Raw genomic sequence first — 24,042 nt, forward strand, 5'->3', positions numbered from 1 at the left:
ACACTTGGTTAATTCTCTTTAGGGGTTTTCTCATGAAACAACACCTGGTAATGTTTTGAGAAGTTGGAGCTTTAACAATATGAAAAACTTTCATACAGGACAGAATACAAAAGGCATTCTTGAGACAATTCCAAAAGATACAGAACAACATTATGGTTAAGCGCTTGCCCCGTTTAAAAAAAAAAAAAAATTAAAAAGGGGGTAAGGGAGGATTTTCATGCTAAATTTACTTGTATTTTAAGTAGCAAAAACTCTGGATTTGAAAGCACTTTTAAATTTTGGTGGTTTTTTGTTTGTTCTTTTTTTTTTTCCAAGTTATCAAGGAAAACATAGTAGGAAGACTGTGGAGGATGTTTGTGTCCATAGATCTGTATCCAGGGTTTACTGATGAAGATTTTTCACGTTTTTGGAATAAGTTCTAAACATTGCTTGCACTGTAAAAATACCCATTCAGGCTGGACACACAGGGATTCAGAACTGGTTTTCTGAGTACAGCACAGCTTGAAATGCTTGGTCTGGGAGACTGCAGTTCTGTGGACTTCTGATCCTTGCATGCTTGCATAACATTCATTTGTGTAGTTGAATACTTTCTGGCTTTTGATTTTATGCTTGTATTTCAATGGGGTGTTAAATAAATTCTGAATGTTTATAACTTGAGTATTTTTTGCATACAGAATATATACTGTACTTGGAGTATTGTACAAATAAAATCTCTGTTACAATCAAACTTTTAAGTAGGGCATGCCGGAAAAGTGCTTGTGTTATCTTAGTAAAAACTATAGAATTAAAATTCTTTAAGACTACTTTTTCCTTTTTTTTTTAATATTCGTTGACCATGAAAATGTTGTGCTGATCCTTTGTGTATTTTTCTCCCCTCTTAAATCATACATTAACGTGTTCCAATTAGTGTGTTATAGATGGTAATAGACGTAGCTGTCACAGGGAGTGCAGTAACAAGATCTTTACTACTGCTGGGTTACAGCAATCTCCCTGTTCCCCAAGAGGTGACACTTCTACAGGACTAGATTTTTTTAGGCAGCAAAGTTTGTCTTGGTGTGACCTCTCTTGTCTATCAACATTACAAAATTTGGAAGCATCTCAAGAGAAGACGGAGTTTTGATACTCTATATTTATTACTGATAAACTGGGAAGTATGAACTCCAAGTTGTCAGTAAGGCTTTCACTGGGAAACAGAAATGCATTTCCTAGTGTTGTATTAATGGCAGAATAGCTTGTAGGAATCCCTTCACAATAATTCTATTCTGTACTAACTTTTTACAATCTAGAGATACTCATTCAGTCATAATAAAATTGACTTTTTATAATTTTCTGACTCTTACTCTACTTGTCCCACACTTTTGCTGTTGGAGGTAGGAAAAATTGTAGCCTAAATCTTTGAGGCTAAAATTTGAGTTCTTACTTTGTTGTAATGTGTTTGCTGAGCTGTGGTGTGTGATTAGACCCTGGTCCTCAGTTGCTGTACCAGTGGAAGCATTTTGGAGAGCTGTTTCAGAACAATCCTAAGAATACAGTACTGATGTACATGACAGCTGAAGAACTGGTATGTGATCACTGCCCATCATGTACCTCACTGATTGTAAAAACTTGAAGCCTAAGAACTTCAAATAAAACAGCAAATAAAACAGTTCATTTTGAACAAGATTCTGGTGGTCTTTAAACCTGTAGTTCTTCTGTTTTCTATATGAATTGCATCTCCTCTCTTCCATTTTTTTCAATACTTACTTAATGTCAGAAGTATTATTTTATTCTCCTACCATTTGCTGGTCCCTTTAGAACAAGTGAGCATAGTAAAACTGTGCTAACAGAGCTGTGGAACCGGTAAGTGAGCTAAGGGTGACTTCTATGAGGTATGATGTCAAAAATTATCATAAAGTAAAAAATATTTATATACACATAGAGTTAAATTCATTGGAAGCCTGGACATCATTTAGAGAACTACTTCAGTGAAATGAAATTTATGTTGCAACTATTGGCAGTGCTTCTTCAGTAACAATTCTCATTCCTTCTCTTCCATGTATCAGTTTCATGTATCTGTTTGCAAACTCCTGTTTCATTTCTGCCTGATTAGCTGATACATGGCTAATCTTTTTAGGGTGGTGGTTACAGAGTTGTCATGGTTCAAGACCAAATAACAGTGGAGGCTAAATTAACTTGGATACCAAAGCCCTCTAATCACACGTGATTTTGTGACCTCCCTGTTTGGCAGGAGATGTGATGGAATCCAGAAGAATAGTCATGAGAGTTTGTGTTGTGGTTCCAACTCTGCTGCATGTAATCCTGGTGCAGGATTGTGAGGTTCCCTGGATTCTTTCTCCCTCTTTCTCTGGATGCTGTCAGATATAGGACTAGGTAGTAGAGAATTTAATTCTCGTTTGGCATGTTCAGGTTTGCTCATGGCTGTTGTCATCGCTGGTGCACACAGCCTGCTTGTCTCTAAGGTTCTGGAAGTATGTGTTTCCTAGCATTTCCATAAATAAACTAGAAAAATGTGATTTCTAAATGTTGAAGAAAAAGGTAATTTCCCCTATTCTGAATAGAATTAAATGCTTTATTCCTGTGCCTGGTGGGCCGGGCAGGGAGAGGTGTAGAGGCATCAAAGCTTGAATACTAGAAGCTGAAGACAAATTGGATTAATATGTGGATAATTGTACGCTATAGGTTGGTGTTTGGCCTTTTTGATTCTGCTGAAGTTGTTTCTGTGAGTGCAGTATCCTGCGCTCCTTTTTCCTGTGAGTTTATATGGTTTCTTACCCTTTGCTTTCAGTGCTATCTGAGGCTGCAACAGAGGCTAGACAGAGAGAAGTGATGAAACTTTCTTTTGGCTGCAAAATTTGCATGATGACTGCTTAATCAAGGGTTAGAGTTTAGCCTGTACTTACTTTATGTAGATATGTACTGGGAACAGTTAAATGAGAGGAAAAAGATTTATCTGAGAGGCAAGTGGGTTTTGTCCTCATTATTTGTCTGTTGATGGTTTTTACTCGTCCTGTAACACCTGCTTCAAACTTGGTAAACCCCCTGTAAGAGAAGGAGACTATTTCAGGTACTGGGCAGCTGGGGACAGAATTTATTAGGTCTGCTAACCAGGACACTAAATCGTGTGAGTTCAAGTTATGTTTATTGGTATTTTTAAGATAATTCCAATTTACAGGTCAGAATGCATACTGTAAAGTGTCATACCTAGTCTCTTTGTTTATACGCCTTTACTGTCTCAGAATAGGGCTATTCTATAGTTGGTTGTTCTCAGATATTTTAACTTTTAGGTGGTTTTCATTCAATGGCAAGGAGATATTTATCAGAAAAAAAATTGCTGAAAGTGCAGCAAATCCCTGTATCCTCCCCCTACCAAGGTGGATTACTTTACTGTAGCACTGCTTGTTCTTCGAGACATTTTTCATAAAATCCAAACATATCAGGCTTGAATTTTGTTTATATTGCTATGTTAGCCTATATGATTCTCTTTCTTTACAGTCCTTGGCTTATTTCATAGAATCGCAGAATGGTTTAGGTTGGAAGGGACCTTAAAGATCATCTAGTTCCAATCCCTGCTGCCATGGGCAGGGATACCTTCTGCTAGACCACGTTGCTCAGAGCCCCGTCCAACCTGGCCTTGAATAATTCCAGGGATGGGGCATCCACAACTTACCTGGGCAACCTGTTCAGTGCCTCACCACCCTCACAGTCAAGGATTTCTTCCTAAAATCTAATCTAAACCTACTGTCTTTCACTTTGAAGCCATTCCCCCTTGTCATTTCCCTACATGCTCTTGTCTTGTAAATAGTCTCTCCCCTTTTATCATGAAGCATTCCAAACTGGGATTGTACCAGGTTTAATCACTTCAACAGAGAATGGTAATTATAGCAATTGAGAAGCCGTGGGAGAATCATTACAGTATTTCTTAGTTCCCACTGAATGAATTGTCCACACTGTAATTGTAAAAGAGCAGTTTTGCTGTTATCATTCAGAACAGTAATCAATGGTTTGGATTCAAATGCTTAAGCACAAAATGGGCGTTATAAATACTTAGTCTGAGGAGATGGGTGTCTTTTGTAATATGCTGTTGTTTCCTTATTTTAGTTTATCGTGCTTAGTAAATCAATTCAAACTAAAGTTTGAATATGTTACAATTTTTTTAAGAATCTGTCATGTAATCTGTTGCATTTTTTCTCTGGAAGGATAGCTTGATCTTAATACATCTGAAAACTGAACATTTATATTATGTGACAAGTTTTGATTGTAATTTAAATCTCTGCCAGATTTTGTTTGTATCTTGAGAGTGACAGATTGAATGAATGAGGTTGATTGTTGGTTTGGGTTTTTTTTAGACATTATTTGATAATCAGATGAATGCTTCAAAAAAAGAAGACTCAGAAAGTATTAATAAAAATGACACTTCTAAGAAGATGTCTGTTGAGAGAGTTTATCAGAAAAAGACACAGCTTGAGCACATCCTCCTCCGTCCAGATACCTACATCGGGTCAGTTGAACCCTTAACTCAGGTAAGTGTGACTAAATTTAGAATCTAATAGTTTTTGCTGTTTTAATGAGGAAATTGCTACTCTGGTTAATAAATAGGCATATCTGAATTATATTGAGTTCTGAATTATAATGTTAAAAACTGGTCGTGTCTGTGCATGCATGCGTGGGAAAGGGACGAGAGAAGACTTTTTAAAGTAGTGCTTAGTTCATCAGAAAAGACACACTCAGAAAATCTTGAAGTCCAGTCAAAACACAAACACACATCTATGTGTGTAAACACACGGTTACGTGTGTATATGTCTGTGTCTACAAACATGCCTCTGTGCACACACCTATATGTGCATATTTGTAAGTGGCATTTGTTCTAGGTCCAGAAATGCTTTGGTCTGTTTGTTTAGATAGAGAACAGAGAATTTAAGCCTCCTGCTGGCACTTTCTTCAGCTGTTTTGTGAAGTTGCAAATTGCTTTAAACCTCACTGTTTATACTATTGGGAGTTCCCTGCCAAGCAGAAAATAATGGATTTTCATTATGGAATTCTTTGTGGGTACAGCTGTAATTTTTGCTGAACTTCTGCTCCTGCTTTTGTCTTGTATGACAGCACCGATCAGACTGTAAGAGTAAAGTTCCTTAAGGAAGTAGAGAAACATAGACTGCTTTACCAAGACAGTAAATATTTTTACTTTATTTTGTTTACATGTAGTTAATGTGGGTTTATGATGAAGATGTAGGAATGAATTGCAGAGAAGTTACCTTTGTTCCGGGCTTGTACAAGATCTTTGATGAAATTCTTGGTAAGTATTTTTAACAATAATATTGCTTTAGCATTAAGGAGGACATGCTTTTCCGAGTGCTCTCAAACTACATTGTTTATATCTAAGTTTAAATCACAGAATTGGAGCCCCACTAAATTGTAGTGCATTCTAGGACTACAGAACAATTTAAACAGGGAAGACTTTTCAGTTGAACTTGTAAGAAAGTGTAAATATTTGTTACTGAATGTCCAAACTAGATAATTCTTTATGACCAATATTGTTACAAGATTTTTGATCTGTGTAGTCTATGAGGGCTACAGTCTTAAGTAACATTTGGAAGATTATTCCTCCTAAAGAATGCAACTTCTAAGTTGTCTGAGTGTTCACTTAAATCATCATTTCATGAATCATTACAATTTCCTCCTTCTGTACAGAATGATAGTGGTGGTGGTGTTTTCATGGATCATTTCTAGACTTCAGGCAGTTTTGAAATTAATAAGTATCATACTACCATTACAAAACATGGTGACTGAGGCACAAACAAATGATTTTTAGAAAATTGTGTCACAAGTCACTGAGTTACTATGACTTCCTAGTTTGTGGTATTCTCTTGGGACGCATTGAAGACTAGCCAGCAGGAGAGATGTGCAATATCTGAATACTGTGCTGTCTGCTGAACTGATATTTTGGGCTAATTGACAGGAAACTTTTTTATGAAGTTTGTTATAAGGATTGGCAGGATTACCTCATAAACTAAATTGTGGTCTACTGAGGTCAATGGAAGTTTTGTCATGACCTTCATTAGCTTCACAACTTCCACATCTCTAAATCTATTCTTTACAGCATTGCTGTCTTTGAGGCAATAAAGACTATATCTCTGCCAGGTGGAAAAGAATGCTTTTTAAATTTTTTTTTAACTGACTACTTAATTTGATAAATATGGGAAGGAAAATCTGTAATTACTTCTGTTTTGAATGTTGCCTCATAGATGTCATTTTTAGGCTTCTCACGTTATATGGACCATATTGTCCCATTCAAAAGGAAGATCATTATCCTGTCGTTATTGTAGTACTGTATGGCTTATTGCTTCTTTATGTAGCACTGATAAGTGCTCCACAGAGTGTGGTGTGAGACCTAAGGGTCAGAGTAATAACATTATGAAAATGGGACATTGTAGTTATGCATGCTTTTGAATGAAACTGCACTTAATGATTTTAGCAAAAACCCCTTGAAATATCTGATCTTATATTGAGATCCTTGCCATCTATTAAGATATTGTACTTTGGTGTTTTGGGGTTTTATCTTCATCTGTTTCATGGGTGATGAGACAAATACTGAAAATGACTGTAATGTGCTTTCATGGTTAGTGGCCACAGTCACGTTTCTGCTTTCTGTAGTTCATATACATGGGAGTACAGTTTAATTAAATTCTGATCAAATGTTAATTTCCAGTTGTCCTTATTATGATCCTAAACTGTGTAGACCATTAGTTATAAGTCTCATAGGCTCTTTAGAGATAACTTTTGCTGCAGTCAGAACACTCCTTAATGGATATGGCTTCTTTGGTGTGTTTCAGTGGCAAAACAAAGTGTAAACTGCTCTGGTGATGAATATAATTTTGAAGGGTTTTTCAGATACATGATATAATACGTAGCCAAACAAGAACAGCAACAGAAGAATGAAATGCTCAGTGTGTTAAGAACAGTTAGGAGAACAGGTTCACAAAATACACTTCTATATTTATTTCTGAGATAGTCTAACTGCTTGAAATAGAGTCAGTAATTATCAGAAGGTTGAAAATATCTTCTTGCAGATACTTGGTCATATTTGTAGACTTCAGTACTAAGATACAGAATATACAAAGAGCTACCAGATTAAGAAACACCTAGACTATTGTAACTTGTGGTGAAATATGTATATAAACAGTTTTACAGACCAAGAAATTAATTATTGCTCCTATGAAGTGTTAATTTGTGCCTCTTTGCTTCATAGTAAATGCTGCTGACAATAAACAGAGGGACAAGAACATGACTTGTATTAAAATATCCATTGATCCGTAAGTAAAAGCGTGTTTTCATTTGCTTTCCCTGCCAGTGCTGTTGTAGTTTAGATTGGTACAAACCATTTTACTAATGAAATCGGATTTCTTTAAAACAAAATATTTTTTGAATTATTTCCATTAGCTTCATATTTTGAGATGAAGAGGTGATTTAAAAGTGGTTAACAATAAGTGGTAGCATTCTGAATTAAAAGCGGTTAGCAATAAGTGCTACCATTCTGAATTTATAATAATTTGCTTTCCTAAACCATTCATTAATGTTTGATTGAATGAAACTTAAAACCAGAGGATCATAAAATACATGATGAGATGAAAGCTTGGCAGTACATAACTATAGCCAGCTAAGTTACTTATAAATCTTAAATACCAGCTTTGAGGTTTTGTAACACAGTTTTGCACCTCTTGAACTTCTATGTTAACCCCTTTAGCATTAGGATAAGGTTGTGTTCTGAATTAGTCAGCTGTATCACACTGAAACTTCATATTGCAAACACATCATTACCAGTGTTTTTTGAAACTGAATACTTTGAGATAATTTCTAATGAGAAGTACTGCAGTTAAATAGATACTGATTGGGTTCCTTTAGTAGTACCTTTTCAGTGACATTTAACTGAATAATAAATGTTTTTCACACCTAGTTTTCAGACCTAACCTTTTAGATAAAGATGCTGAGAAGTAATTTTTATGCTTTCATCCTGGAGTGGGAAGGAAATGGTAGTGTAAATCTGCCTGACCCATCATGATTTTGAACTCTCTAATACTCAAAAATGAAAGTTCTGTGTAAGAGTTAGAAATATTAATGATGCCAGATATTGATGGATTTTGGCACCAGTGCATAAAGTAAGTTACAATGTTTATCATAAATCAGAAAGAATACTTTGAAACAAATGATAATTTGGCTGTGTCTGGATGGACTTCAATGAAACCTAAAAGGGTACATCTCTAACTTGAGTGTCATTCTGTCACTAAACTTCAGGATCCTGTTGCAGATCATGTTGATAGTGAAAGCTCTTCAGACAGATTTTTGGGTGTTATTTTTACGTTATGAAATACTGTCATGTGTGGACAATTAAGCTCCTTCTTCTAAGACATCTAATATGCACAAATGAGTGTAATTAAAGTTGTTAGAGTTGTGAGTAAATGTGGTAAGAATATGGTCTTTTGTTATATTTTTAGGTAGTTATTTAAACAGGTATGGTGAAGTCTGTTTTCAAGATTAATTTTCCCAGTGTCTTCAATATTTTATAGGGAATCAAACATTATCAGCATATGGAATAATGGAAAGGGAATACCTGTTGTGGAACACAAAGTAGAAAAAGTATATGTACCCGCTTTAATCTTTGGGCAGCTGCTAACATCCAGCAACTACGATGATGATGAGAAAAAAGTTACAGGCAAGACTATTTCATGTGCTTTGTTTTATTCAGTTAGGCCATTGTGTGCTTCTTCAGTATGCTTTCCCTTCTTAATTTTTCTCTTTCTATTCTATTTCGTAACATATGATTATTTAGTCACCATTACTATAGCTCTTTATTAGAGTAAAAAGACTTAAAGAACATATCTAACTTTTTCTTTTTTAATACCAATATTTACAGGCAACTTTACATTTATATCTTTAATGTCAGTAGTCGTTATTGAGTAACAAACAACATAGTTTTAGGTTTTAATTCTATTTATGTAAGCACTTAAACATTTGTGCATATGAAATTAAGGGAAAAATAAATTTAATAAGTTAGGACATTATTTATTATCCTAAATTTAAACTGACCCTAGTTTACTCTGTGTTGTTTTTTCAGGTGGGCGCAATGGCTATGGTGCAAAACTTTGTAACATATTTAGTACAAAGTTTACAGTCGAAACTGCTTGCAAGGAATACAAACACAGCTTTAAGCAGGTATAGAAATGTTCAAAATTTTTTTTTTTTTGCTGTAGTTATAAATTTAAAATTTAGCACATATATTTCAGGAATATTTAATGAACTTAATCATTTATCATTCAGATGGATGTGTAGAGTTTGCAGGCTAGGTTAGCTCAGTCAGTAAAATTGGTATTCCTATGTATTAGACTTTCTGGGTTAAGTAATACTTTCTTCAGAGGGTTAGGTGACTAAAAATGAAAAACAAGTTTCTGTTAAAACTAAAGTATATTCATGCACCTGTGAAAAGGAATATATTCGGTTGCAACATTTTATAAATTGCTGTTGTATAATTTGCCAAAAAATCTTTCTACTTAGCTATGCAAACATGGAAACAATTATCTGTATAATTTTGTATAGTGTTAAGAAACAGATTTTTCAGTGTTTATGTCATAAATTTCATTAGCCCTAACTTGACTTAAGTGCAAACCCCCCATTTGAACCCATTGCTCGTTGTTCACCTACAGACCAAAGGTTGAACGCAATCAGATTTATTGTATACAACTTTGAGATGGCCACCTTTCTAAAAGTTTAAAGAACTTTGGTAGAGTATTAGATACCAAAGTTCCTTGGCTTTGGAGTCCTTCCCAGCTGGTAAATCCTTTTCTTTCTTTCTGGACAAAGAATTAATTTTTGGTCATGCTGTCATGTCACTAAATAAATAATACATTTAATCCGTTACGCTTGTCCCTTAAAAAATGTAATATTTTCTGCTGACTGCCAGTGGCAAATTAATATTGATTTAATTTTACTTTTTGAAAATTACATACTTTATGACTTAAAAGTGCTACATTTTTCAGTGTTTTCAAAATTTTGAAGATTTAGTACAACTGAACTTTGATACATGCTGTGAGCAGACGTTCTGCTTGATCACGTAAATGTGCCCGTGTTCTTAAATGGGGAACAACACAAGACTCCTGAGTCAAGTCTGGGCACCTTGGTTTTTCCAAAAGGCATGCTTTGGCAAACTGGTCAGCCACCAAGATGCTGTCTTGGAGGCTACCAAGCCTCTGCACAGGGACCAAAAAACCTCTCTGTAGAAGTGTGTAGTAGATTGAAAGTGTTAAATGGATGGGTAATAAAGACTATAAAGACAGCTCACTTGTATCTAATTTAGTAAGTTCTGGGAGAGGCTCTATTTGCGTTAGAATCATGTCTACCAGTGTAGTAATACCTGCAGGTTTACAGAAACCACAGATGTGCTGTCACCTATGCTTATGCTTATCTTTGTAAAACAATTAATTTTGTGTAGTGTTTTACCAGAGGAAACTTCTAAAAGAAGTTTGTGAGCTTTTTGTTTTGTGACTGTTGCAATCCTAGCATAGTTGAAAAAGGGAACAAAGGAGGAGGATGACATATATTGTAAACTAACATTTAAACTGTTTTATTTCCAAAGACTTGGATGAACAACATGATGAAGACCTCTGAGCCCAAGATTAAGCATTTTGATGGTGATGACTATACATGCATTACATTCCAGCCAGACCTATCTAAATTTAAAATGGAAAAACTTGATAAGGATATTGTGGCCCTCATGACAAGACGAGCGTATGATTTGGCTGGGTCGTGCAAAGGAGTCAAAGTCATGTTGAATGGGAAGAAGTTACCTGTAAGAGCACAATATAAAGTATCTTGAGTGTACCGAGTATTTGATGCGAAGAGCAGTGATTGCTACCTTTGTTGCCTGCAGGTAAATGGATTCCGCAGTTACGTAGATCTCTACGTTAAAGACAAGCTGGATGAAACTGGAGTCGCGCTCAAAGTCATTCACGAAGTCGTGAATGAGCGGTGGGATGTGTGCCTCACTCTGAGCGAGAAGGGGTTCCAGCAAATCAGCTTTGTAAATAGTATAGCTACCACAAAGGTGAGTAGTTAGATCAAATGGTAAAAAAATGTAAGTGATAAAATATGTGCTGAGGTTATGCCCAGTTCAGGGGCCGGATAAAAAATAAAACTGGGTTACTGCAAATAAACAGGTGAGAGAATCCTTTGCGTGAGAGGAACTGGCAGAGCAATTGGATGGAATCAAAATACGTTCACAGCAGTATTTCTACATATGCACTAGTTTTGAAAACACTACTAATCATTATCGGTGATGTTTTATGTGAGCATATGTACTATTGATTAAAATCAATGGAAGTAATTTATTCCTTCCTTCATTTTTAACACATTGTAGTAAGATAATTTTGAAAATAAGGTAAAAAAATATACAAACCTCTTTGAGGCTACCAGTAACAAGTTTTGGAGGACAAAAATGGCTTTTGGTGTTCTTGAAAAAATGCCTATCCGTTTACTGCTTTTTGATGTATAAAATTGGCCTGAAGCGTTGAGATTTTGTTTTACCTATCTAGGGTATCTAGGTTTTCTTTGTACTTAGTAGCAACTGTAGTAGTAGTGAAATGAGACCATAGAGAAACCTTCAGTCATGATAAAGCAGCAATATGCTCAGCATACTAAAGTACAGCTTTGTGCTTCTTAAATTGCTGGAGTGGTCAGACACCAAGGCTATGGCCTGCAATCAGCTGACATAACACTCATTTACTCCCATTTGGCATGGACCAGGTTTAGGGATCTGAGATCCACCATGGCAAAAGAAAGTCTTTGTCGTTTCTGCTCTTCGCAAGTTGCACCTGATGAGTGATCTAGCAACTAGACAGTCTAGTTGTTAGATCTAGCAGATTTAACAAGCTAGATCTAATAATAATAGAACAAGCAGTTCTAGTCATTGGTGAGACTGCTTTTAGGAAATCCTGACTGTGAGCTTTCCAAAAGATGGGAATGATAAGAATTGGTAATCAGAACCTTGAAAACTTCTCCTTGCTCAGATCTCTTCTAAGAGAGTCAAAAGAAAATTCTGATGGTAGCACAAGTGGTTCCTAAGCATCAGTGGTTACAGTGAGTGGAGTCCCCAGGCCAGCAGGTGCCTAGAAGTACCAGTGTTAGCCTTGGTAGTTGGTGATGTGTAGCCGGTGTTTTGGTGCGATGTAATTTTTACTACGTAACTTCTTTTCAGTCATTTTCAGTTTAGCTGAACAAGCGTTCAGTGGTAATGGGGACAGTTTATTTCATTCTAGAATATTTACTTTCTAAGTGTGCATTTTAATTCTTACCTGATACATTTGTCATCCCTAGTTTTGAACAAGTATCTGGTAGTTGAAGGGTTACAACTTCATTTTAATTCGGAGCTCTTTATGCGGCATAAAGAAGAATAAAACCATGACCTTAAAGATGTGTACAATACTTTTTATGAGGAAGCTGCCAATGTAGAGAAACTTAATTATGCTTGATACCAGGTTAAGAAAATGTGTTTGAAAAAAATGAGTAGTAGTTGACTTCTAAGTCAAATATATTGCATACATTTATTCAAAATTTTGAATTTTACTTTTTTGGATCAATTTTCACCCATCATGCAGTTTCACATACATTGTTATCATATATTCTCTAAGAAAATTCATAGAAAAAAGTACTGTGTATTCTTCAAAGGTAAGTGGTGTAACTTCTAGTTTTTCCCACTCTCCTGATCCATGCCTTATGTGTGTGACTGGGTGTGGAATGTTCAGGGCCAGTGAACGACCTCACCAGCAATTGATATGCAACTGCCCACTAATGAGACATAATGGCTAGAAACTAACAGTGTCAACTGCCTGTCCCCTTGTCTGCTGACAGGTGAGGAGCTCATTTCAGCTGTGTTTTGGTTATTTATAGGTGTTTGGTGAAAGCTTTTCATTTCTGTTTCTGGATAAATTTCATCCAGTCATAACTTCCCGTCCATCTTTTTTAAACTTCCTATAAATTAAAAAAAAAAAATTTTTAGGTTTATTGGGTTGGTTTTTTGAGGGTTGTTTGGAAGGTCAGGCAGTGTGTTGAGGCACAGCTCTGTTGTTCGGTTCTTGTAAATTTGTTACCTTGGTAAGCTCCCCATTTATTCAAAATTTTGCTACAGTAAAGCACACAGAATTTGACTTCAGGCTCTGAGGCAGCATTTGAAAGAATGTTTGTAGCTATTACAGTTGTACAAATAACCTTTAGAGGGAGACTTGTAAACTGATTAAACATAGTCTTCTGAAGTTCGGAATTTCAAATATTAGCTGTGGTAGAAATCATAGTAGAAACTTCTGTTCTTAACATAGCAATCTAATCATATTTTTAATGTGGTGTCACTGCTAACTCGATTACTGCTAATCATTTTAGCAGAAATGCTCAGCTAATACAGTTGCAGTGTCAGAGAGTAGACTTGGATGGAGGGAGAATCCCAGCCTGTTAAAATTTGCTGGAGTTCAGGAAGAAATTCAAGACTATTCCAGTTTTCAGATTTATTCTAATAAAATAAGTACAATAGAAAACAAATGCAAAATAAATTAGTATTTTATTTGTATATTTAATTAAATTAAAACTTCAAATTTATAATTAGTTTCTGAACTTTTCTGCCATTTAAGCCATCTGTCTGTCTGTAGAATTTAAATTTGGCTTGCCTCCAAATCAGTTGGGGCCGTTGGCTATTCAAGATGATAAGAACAGAATGTATATAGGTGGCAGTCAAAGCTCCATTTTTAAGATTTTTAGTTGTTAGTGTTTCGTTAGACGCCTTTGCATCCTGAAATATGCAAGACTGGGGTTCCAGTCACTACCTTCTGGAAAAAGAAGGTTATGCAGTCTTAGCGCTGTTTTCCCATAGTGCAGAAGTCATAATAATCACAGACAGCCCTCCAGATTTAGTGTGTATTGTACGGAATTGCTGTGACAGCGGGGTCAGTTCTAGGCTGTGATGGTTCCATAGTGGGTACTTGTGCCACCTGCTGGTGAGATGGCTGAGAGGTTCCCAACTCCGAGCTCTGAACGTGGCTCGCTCACGGCTGCACACTTAGAAACGTATTTTCATCATCCCGCTGTATTGCAAAGCTTGGGTTATATATAGCTTCAAAAGGATAACATTTCTGACTTACTACTTCCAAAGTTTAAGTAAATAAATAAGTATTTCTTCCTCGGGGTCTGTTATGGTAGGGATCATAGTTGGGATCTGAAAACATTGCCTCCACCAAAAGTTTTCTTGCTCTGAAGGCTTCATTTGAAACACCTGGTTGAAAAGCCCTTAAACAAGGATAACCAGTGCTCAGGCCTCTTTCTTATAGGGTAAAAGGAAGAACTGTGACAGACCATATGAGTGTTTCACTTTCAGCTCTGATGGTGCAACAGAGGAAGAAAAATCCTATATATTCTTTCCTTCTTTGTTTTCATCACTGTGATGATGCAAGAAGTTGCTTTTAAGCCTCTTTTTTTTTTGTCCCCTCTGCATTTGAGTAGTAACTGTAAGGGAGTCCAGCAGACTGCTCTTGGTTGCTAGAAGAGTGGTGACACTGTGATTATGTAGCTACAAGTTGTTGTCCTGTGGTTTCCTAAGGCCTTGATTTGCCAGCTTATGGTTAACTGCATGCTCTATATGGATCTCTTGTTGCCCCATCAGATATGAATTTGGAACAGGTTTAGCGTCTGGTGAGTTTTAAGAGGAACTGGTCATCTCCTCAAGGTTGTCTTGTTCTGTTCTTTCAAAGTTTTCTGGGTCTTGTGGTTGGCTATTTTCAGTTTTCTCGCCATTTGCTGAAGTCCCAGGCTAGCAAAGAATTATTGCTAATTGCATTTATGCCAGGAGTTCTGTAATATGGCTAAGAAAAGGTGAGATCACTTGTGGGAAGGAATAGGCATGGGTGCTGTATAATCTGAGGGTAAGCTCGTGAACATCATTTTTTAATGAACCTAGTGGGGAAAGTTTAATTTGAGGAACAAATATGTGGGTTTTTTAGTCCAAGGTTATTTATGTGCCAGTTAAAAAGGCACATAACAGCTGTGTGGTGTTGTAGGTACCTCCCAGTACTGCAGATTAATTTTTAGATATGCCGTACTCTTAAGGTTTTGTATCCCTTTGCAAACTGTAAGCAGCTGCATTTGAAGTCCATCACTGTACAGTGAATGAAAGGTCTCCTCCTGTTCCGTGTAACTTCTGTCATCCTCACTTGAATGAAGACTGAATGACATGAAAGAGAAACTTCAAACCAAATTTCTCTTTCTTATGATAAACTTAATGTATGTGGATTTCCGAATTTAAGTATGACTACAGGAACTTAGTTAATACTGATAAAAGCTATTAGGAAATTCAATAGTTATTTTGTTCTTTTGTTTTTTTTTCTTCTTCATTCAGGGTGGTAGGCATGTTGATTACGTGGTGGATCAAGTTGTGGGCAAACTGATAGAAGTGGTGAAAAAGAAGAATAAAGCTGGAGTTTCAGTCAAACCATTTCAGGCAAGTTACTTTATAAAAAAATATTGAAAAATATGAATGTGGGAACTTTATTGAGTAAACTGGTTTCTATGTTTTCAACAGGTGAAGAATCATATATGGGTTTTTGTTAATTGCTTGATTGAAAACCCATCGTTTGATTCCCAGACAAAGGAAAACATGACATTGCAACCTAAAAGTTTTGGGTCAAAGTGCCAGCTATCTGAGAAATTTTTTAAAGCAGTAAGTAAACCTTTTTTTTCTTTCCTTTTTTTTTCCCCCCCCATGAAGCAGGAATTGACATACTGGATCCAAGTGTATGTATGCTCTGTAGCAGAAGGTTAATTTTAGTGCATTATGGTATTCTAGTGACATTTGCATACTGTTAAAATGGGATGGAGGAACCTCTGGTCTTAATAGTGGAAGCAATGACTGTGTTTTGACTCTTGCCCTGGATTTAAAAGCAAGCTTGACCTGATCAGCTCATTTGTTGGAGATTCTGGTATTTATATTGATGAAATGAATGTGACTCTTAAAACCTAAACATAGTCCTTGACCAATTATTTTTGTGTTAAAATATTTTTCTGAAGTTGAGAATATTGTCTACCTTATTCTTTGGTATCAGTCCTGTTCTGTTTCACTAAGGTGAAAAGAGAGGGAGAGGATATGTCACATGTACTTGTTCTTCCAGTAATCATAGAAATGCAGAACTGGGGCTGTAGTATTAAAAATGATCATTATTGTTGGGCAAAAGGTTTAAATTTTTTTCTGTAGATGGGCTAAGAATTGATATTCTAAATTAATATACTAGTACAAATATGTCATAGAGGGTTTTCCTCTATTACATTTTTATACAATGAAGCAAAGGAAGACTTCTGTTAGCCAGAACTCAATATAATGTGTCCTATTTAGGGCCAGTAGCATAAATGGAACACCAGTAGTAAGGAGAATGGTGCTGCTGCTCATACTCTTTGGCATCAAAACTCCACTTGCTGTGTAATGTTTTCAACTTCTAAGTCTGTATTACAAGTGACATTCTTATAGAACTTACAGGGAAAAAAACCCACAACACAGTATCATATAACAAAATCTGAAGAGTGAATACCTGTTGTATTTCAATCAGCAGGTTCGATTTATAGTGTTTCTAATATTCCCTGAATTGAACATTGATTTCCAGATGTGTTAAATGTACAGCAGAATCTCCGCAATGAGTGCTGTATTATGGGGGATAATGAAAAGCCAAAGCTCACAGTATTTTGTTCCACCTGTATTTTGTTTTGATGTGGAACCAAACCTAAACCAGTTTTAGTTTAGAAAATATACTATATGCTACTTTTTCTGCAGATGTGTTTCTAAAACTGATATCCGTTTCTCAAATGGTTGATATAAAGCCTTATTCTGAAATGATTTCGATTGTCTTTCAACCATTTCCAAAGAAACTTTAAATGGCCATAAATATCCCATATGGTTACTTTTTGCTATCAAGTCCAGGAAACAGGTGCTTTAGAAACTAAAATGTCTCAGCACATCAACCACACAACATAAGACAACCTCTTGTTAGTTCTCAGACCTCCTTTCCTCTTTCTACCAGTTATATAAGGGGTGGAAAAGGATGCTCTGTGTGTGATGTGTTTTGGTTGCATGTGCTTAAAATGCTAAAGAGTAAGGTATATGTTAATTCCTTGACTTTCATATATTGCAGTTTTTAAAATTTAGAGAGCTTTGAGAAGCAGTGTTAGATCAGTGACTTAAAATTGAGATGTAAGAATCTACTGTGTGAAGCTTCTTTTTTCTCATCCACAATTCTGATTTGTTACTCGTAGGCCTCTAACTGTGGTATCATAGAGAGTATTTTGAATTGGGTCAAATTTAAGGCACAAACTCAGCTGAACAAGAAATGTTCATCAGTGAAACACAGTAAAATCAAGGGCATTCCAAAACTGGATGATGCTAATGATGCTGGTAAGAGCACTTATTTTTAATTTCTTTAATGTTTCATAAATTTTTCACAAACATGATAATTTTAAACCTGACTTTATTTTTCATCCTTATGGATTTTTTAATAAAAGTCTTTCTAGTTTTCTAAACTTTCTGGAGATAGAATTTAAAGCGTGATGGTGAGTTTGATATCAGGAACACTATCCTCTCTAGAGCAGAGATTTAATAACACTGAACAAAAGCAGCAGTCTAGTTTGATACTGGAAGAGTGTGTTTATATTCTAATTGTGGTTTCCTGCTAAATTTTGTGTTACCAGTATTCTGTTTTGGAGGTTTTCTTGGTCTTTCTAATGTAAAAATATCAGAGTCATTATAGGGCCACAAGCTATAGGAAGTAAATCACATAGTGTGCACACCTGAGGGAATGGTTCAAGAGACTTTTTCATAATACTTTAAATGCCATTAGGTTCCTGTCTGGGAATATAGGGCAAACTGGCAATCTCTGCTGGCTTGCTTCTTTAGCATAGATAGGGATCAGGATCAGCTGGCAGTCTTTGTGCCAATAGCAATGGGAGTTGTTCTTGAGTTATTTGAGAGGCACATATGGCTAAAGAGCTTGAAATGTTGCCATTCTTTGTTAATTTTATTTAATTTTTAATACATCCTTACATTAAACAAAGATGGAGAAATTGCAGTGAAGTGGGTGGGTGGGCTGAGTAGGTAAAAGCATGTAAGACTGGTAAAGAAGCTCGATGAGATGATGAGACCTGTTTGATTTTCTTCCTTTTTTGATTCCTTGGTATTGATTTTTTTTTAATTTGTTTTCTTCACTATTTTATTACTTTTCCCATTATTCAGATGTTATATTTTGCCTCAAAAGTTGGTAATCATGTCTCTTTTAACTTGTGTTTTGTTTGTGGAATTGGCATTTCCTAATCAGATGTAAGTTCCTGGTGTTTTTCTTCCGTAGAAGATTGTGTGCTTGGAGAAATTATATATTATATGGATATTAAGCCTAATGCTCCTAAATCATATATTGAATGATTTTGGGCACACTTTCTTCATAGGATTTTTTAGCTCTGCTTTGGAGACCAGCCTTCAAAATCACTTCTTACACAGTTTTTTAATGGGGGGACCCTGAAACTTCCTCAACTAAGCAGGCATGTGGGGATTCATTTGGGCTCAACACTGATGCCTAAAGCTTTGCATGTCTTGAATCCCTGTTACCCAAGTATTTCTCTGCTGCCTAGTTCTATGGGGAGTGGGAACTCTGCATCTCCCAAGGAGGTTTACCCAGGTATTGGTTTTTTGAAGATCTGGAACATACTGCGTTTCTCGCACTGAAGGCATTGCATGTTTGAGGTGGACACTCAGAGAGGCAGAGAGGCATTCAGTTTCTGAGTACAATGTGTATTGTCATATGCAGGCTTTGCCTGCCTTTCTGAGGTGTTATCTATACTGGAAGAGGTGTTTTAAATTAGAGGATCACTAATAATACATTTAGTAAAAAGTTCTTTGGTAATTTCTTTTTAAAGAGTGAAGGTATCATATGGATCATCTGTTTATTCTTGAAAAGGAATATTTTGTTCTTTTTGCACAATCAAAAATAATCAGGATCTTTGATTTCTGCTTTCGTAGAGAAAGGGAAGGCAGAAGGTGATATGAAAGAGTGACTCCTTCAGTGTGGCTGAGGGGGTTGGTCTGCTCTTGAGAACTTGTCTCAATGAACTTCAGTTGTTGATGGCGCCTAACTGATGATGTTTCTTAACATAAAGGGAAAAAAGAAGTACTGGTACCATGGAAATTCTTTAATGAGTACACAGACAAAAAACATTGTAGAACTATCAGTCTTTGCCTTTGGGACCTTAATAGAAAGGACTGTGGTAAAAGCACAAGGAGTAATGGGTTCAGCCTGGAAGAGGGGAAATTTAGGTTAGATGTACAGAATAAATTCTTTACTGTGACAGTGGCGAGACACTGGAACGGGTTGCCCAGAGAAGTAGTGGATGCCCCATCCCTGAAAGTGTCACGGTTGGATGAAACTCTGAGCAACCTTGTCTAGTGAAAGGTGTCCCTGCCCATGGCAGGGGGCTTGGAACTAGATGATCTCTAAGGTCCCTTCCAACCCAAACCATTCTGTGATTCTATGACTGGGGGATCCTGAGGCTCAGGTGAATTAAGGGCTGTATGTCCTCTTTCTGTGTGTGAGAGGCAGATCAGTATTTCTAGGTCCGAAAAATTCAACTTTTCTATGTGAATATTGCCTAAGAATTTGCACAACTGTGAGTATATTGTGAAGAGTTATAAATCATCTTTTCAAAAGAATTTCAGACCTCCCAGTAAGATGGAGAAAAGGTTTAAATGATACATGAAGATACAGATTGTTTCAAGGCATTCTTATGTGTCACACAGAGTAACCTGTGTGTAGCCTGGGAGCAAAATGCAGTATGTTGTAGTTGATGTATTTGTTAATGCATAAGAATAGGAGAGAGATGTTTCTGTACAGTGATGTAGTTGCTGCAGATTTCTTCCCCCGCTGTAAAGAATGAGTCCTATACCTGGTCATTCTTGCTTTTTTGTGATCTTGATGAGGTATGCATAGTTCTGTGGCTTGTTGGAGGTGGATTAGGAGGATTACCTAATCTGGTGAAGCATAAGAGCGTTTTTTTGAACCTACTGGTTGATATAGTTCTTTGAGTTCTTTAGAGCCATGCTCAGGAAAATACCTGGCACATTGTATTTCCACGAAATTAATTGCTAATGATTGCATCCGTTTCAGAAGGAAGTCCACCTGGATTACATTCAGATGTGTCTTCTGCAGTTCACTTAGGGAAAAATATTGGCTGTCTTATATTCTGAAACAGTAGACTAGTATTATTCTTGGTATTTGGAGTCCACTTTGTTGACAGGTAGTTATTGACAGTGTGAATAGCTGCCTAATTTAGATTCCATTAGGCCAAACTTCTTGATTCAGAAAACCAAAGATGTTGAATGTAAATTCTGTGTAATAGGAGATATGGGGTGGGTTTTACCTACCAGGTAAAAGCAAATCACAGCACCTATTTTAAATTCCAGTATATTCAAAATTTACCTTATTAGCAATAGAGGAGACTTAACCAGCTTGAAGGTTTTTGTAGTCTTTCCTACCGCTTAGCCTTGATAAAATAGCAAAACTGCTTAATGAGCATTTGCACCCTTGCAAAAGGATAGATTCCTTTTTTCAACCTGCTTGTTATTTGGAACATCAATTCCACTACTGCAGTTGCAATAAACAGAACATAAATGTCGTTCCAGTTTTGAATATATTGGGCATACAGGCATCAAAATGCAGTGTGTCTTGTAGAGTCAAAATTACATTGTTAGTGAAGATTTATTTTTCTGTTCAAGAAATTTGTGAGATATAATACGTGCAAATGTTCTCATCTTTTGAGCTTTTCTGTCAAGTTTTTCTTACAGTTGTCTGGCTTCAGCTGATGGCCAATAAAAAGGGATACCCACAAAAATTATTTAATAAATTACTTCTTAAAATGTACTGTGAGGAAAGGGGAAATACAGAATGGGAAATAACTCCTGTATGTAACTCAGACATGCATAATGTATGTCTGTAAGAAATTTGCAGCTAGAAAAATGAAATGGTAAAGGTACAGAAGCAATTGGACTTTTTTTGTGCAGACATGTAGGGACCATTGCATAAGATGTGCCACCATTACATCCCATTTTGTCTATTTTGCTCCTTCTCCATAGAAATCCATAATGTACTGCTAAGGGCAAGGATATTCGCTCTTGTTGTGCAGTGTTAGTGGTATGGAGGGCCATCCCTAAAAATAGAAATTCAGTGTATTTAAATGAGGAGAAGGAAGAATTCAGTTGTATTTCTTTTATTTGAGTTATGCTTTCTGGTTTTTTTTTGCCTTCCCTCTACTTCTTCCTGGCCTGCAGGTGGCAAACATTCCTTGGACTGCACGTTAATACTGACAGAAGGAGACTCGGCCAAATCTTTAGCAGTCTCTGGCTTAGGTGTTATTGGTAGAGACAGATATGGAGTGTTCCCACTCAGGGGCAAAATTCTCAATGTTCGAGAAGCTTCTCACAAACAGGTATGCAGTTTTTTCCTCTCCTTTTGGTGACAAATGTATGTCTTGTGTTTATTTTTGATTTCTAGATTTACATCTTCATATTTGAATTTTTATTTTTTCACGAAAATTTTGTGGCTGAGATTTCATAAAGTACCAGCTACTTTAAAGCCTGGGATAAGCCTGGAAATACTGAGTGTAGTAATGCAGTACTGGGATGATAAAGTTAATTTCTTCACAAGTGGAAGGAAATTTTGCTATGACTCATATTAATATTTCACATGAATATTTAAAAACCCTAAAATTTTTTATACTCTCTATTGCCATGTGATTTTATTGGCTCACAACCTGAGTGCAGCAGCGTTACCCCATCTCATTATTTCTGCTGCCCTCCATAATTTGTCTGTAATAAGAGACGTGTTGCATATGCCCACAGAAACAGTGGAAAGAGAGGGCAGCTCTGTGAGATGACTTTTTGTTAAGCATGCAGTTTTCTTCTTGCTTTCCTGACCCAAAGTGCTCTACCCATAGAGGAGAAAGAATGTGGTGCAGTCTTGAGAATTTGCATGTACAGAAGAAATATTTACAAGTGCAAAGGCTGCAAGGGGCTGGGCGTAAAAGGGTTATGAAGTTGAGGCTGGGATGCATTGAAAAAGAAGCTCTCAAGCCCACCTGAAAAAGACTGGGATATTTCTAAATTTCTGCTTTTTACATTGACTTCAAAAATAACTTTTTTATACAGATTATGGAAAACGCAGAAATCAACAATATCATCAAAATAGTTGGACTACAATACAAGAAAAGCTATGAAGATCCAGAATCTCTGAAAAGCTTGAGATATGGAAAAATTATGATTATGACAGATCAAGTAAGCCTGAAATTCACAGGTTTTAATATACAGAACTTCTTATGATATGTCTTGCTGCAATTTCACAGGTTATGTTTTTGTGCATTATAACCTGTCTCAGCTATGACAGTATGGATGCATTCAAGGGGAATCCCTAATGTATGAGGTTTCTTTACAGGATTAATTTATCTATGGTGGTGTTTTGGTTACTCCAAAGGAACAACTGGACTTTGCTGCACAAAATAGTAGAGAAGGCAAAGTAATAATAAAAACATACTTTTGATAACTCAAAAATAGGTTGAAAGTAAGGGCAAAAGGGAATAGTAGATGAGGTGGTATTGCTAGCAAGTCAGGTAGAGACAAGAACGAAGGCAATTATTGTTGGATAATCTCATGATTGACCTATCAAGCATCTTTCCACCGATGAGAACTGTGGGCCAGGCTTGACTGTCTTCCACAAAAATTCAGCTCTGTGGTGTCTGGGAGAGCTGTGTAGCTCTCCATGAAAACATAACACAGGCAGAGAATCTTTGAACTGCAACCCTGCACTTGGCTTGGAAGAGCTTATTATTAGCTCGAGGATAGTGCTATTCACAGGTGGTTATGTCACAGGTGGTCCATTTTTGGAATACAAGTTAAAACTAGCTATACCCTTCTATACTTTCTATCAACAGATATTGTTTTGATGTATCCAGGCCAGTGAGTGGGTTTTTGGTGGTTTTGGAAATCTGACATTTGAAAAGATTGCCTCATGTTTTCATGTTCTCACTTAGGATCAGGATGGATCTCACATAAAGGGCTTGTTGATTAATTTTATTCATCACAATTGGCCATCACTGTTGAAACATGGTTTTCTTGAGGAATTCATCACACCTATTGTGAAGGTACAGATTCTATTATTGAGATTTTATGGATTACTTACAGTGCAACAGAAAAGTTGATTTTTTTTTGTTTGTTTGTTTTGTTTGTTTTGTTTTGTTTTTTTAAAGGCAAGCAAAAATAAGCAAGAACTCTCATTCTATAGTATCCCTGAATTTGATGAGTGGAAAAAGCATATGGAGAATCATAAAGCATGGAAGATAAAATACTACAAAGGTTTGTTTAAAAACAAATAAGTGAACCCTATTGATAAGCAATAATAAATGGGTGCTATGAAGTTTTATTTGTAGCTGTTTTTATGATAGCATCTTATGTAATGATTTTATAATATTCCCAGTAAAATAAAAGGGGTAAGATAATAAAACTTAAATTTTTAATATTGAGTAACAATTTCTTTTTACTGTACAGGATTGGGTACCAGCACTGCTAAAGAAGCAAAAGAATATTTTGCTGACATGGAAAGACATAGGATCTTATTTCGGTATGCTGGTCCTGAGGATGATGCTGCCATTACACTGGTAAGAAAGTGCTTCTGTATATGATATGTTTTAGTTTCCATTGTTTGCTGAAAATGGCACATGAGAAAGACCTTGAAGGGTTGTTATGGTTTTTGGAGTACCTGAAAAAAATACTTCTACGAGAGAAAGAATCTTTTGGAAAATATTTTAAATTTTGGAATAAGCTTTATCCATGCTACAAAATCAGCTCTGCCTTCTGCTTTTAGCTTTGATAGTTTTGTGTAATGTCGATTTCAAGAAATGTTACAGTCAGACTTCCTTTTAAAGACAGAACATGCAAAAAAGTAC

At 36.2% G+C, this 24,042-nt stretch overlaps 1 protein-coding gene across 4 annotated transcripts in view; it reads left to right on the forward strand.

Annotated features, from left to right (window-relative positions):
• The window catches only part of TOP2B (DNA topoisomerase II beta), a 64,253-nt gene that overhangs the window by 13,756 nt on the left and 26,455 nt on the right, over positions 1–24,042 (forward strand). For all 4 annotated transcript variants that reach the window (XM_027722009.2, XM_027722011.2, XM_027722010.2 and 1 more), the window contains exons 2-16: positions 4,347–4,520; positions 5,203–5,293; positions 7,247–7,310; positions 8,562–8,707; positions 9,110–9,207; positions 10,625–10,837; positions 10,919–11,092; positions 15,422–15,523; positions 15,605–15,742; positions 17,323–17,461; positions 21,377–21,534; positions 22,253–22,378; positions 23,131–23,241; positions 23,347–23,452; positions 23,645–23,754. In XM_027722009.2, coding sequence (XP_027577810.1) covers positions 4,347–4,520; positions 5,203–5,293; positions 7,247–7,310; positions 8,562–8,707; positions 9,110–9,207; positions 10,625–10,837; positions 10,919–11,092; positions 15,422–15,523; positions 15,605–15,742; positions 17,323–17,461; positions 21,377–21,534; positions 22,253–22,378; positions 23,131–23,241; positions 23,347–23,452; positions 23,645–23,754 — 1,950 coding nt within the window. The remainder of the gene's footprint in view (positions 1–4,346; positions 4,521–5,202; positions 5,294–7,246; positions 7,311–8,561; positions 8,708–9,109; positions 9,208–10,624; positions 10,838–10,918; positions 11,093–15,421; positions 15,524–15,604; positions 15,743–17,322; positions 17,462–21,376; positions 21,535–22,252; positions 22,379–23,130; positions 23,242–23,346; positions 23,453–23,644; positions 23,755–24,042) is intronic.

Source organism: Pipra filicauda, unplaced genomic scaffold, assembly GCF_003945595.2.
Source record: "Pipra filicauda isolate LSUMZ 115617 unplaced genomic scaffold, ASM394559v2 scaffold379_size694699_pilon, whole genome shotgun sequence".
NCBI lineage: Eukaryota > Metazoa > Chordata > Aves > Passeriformes > Pipridae > Pipra > Pipra filicauda.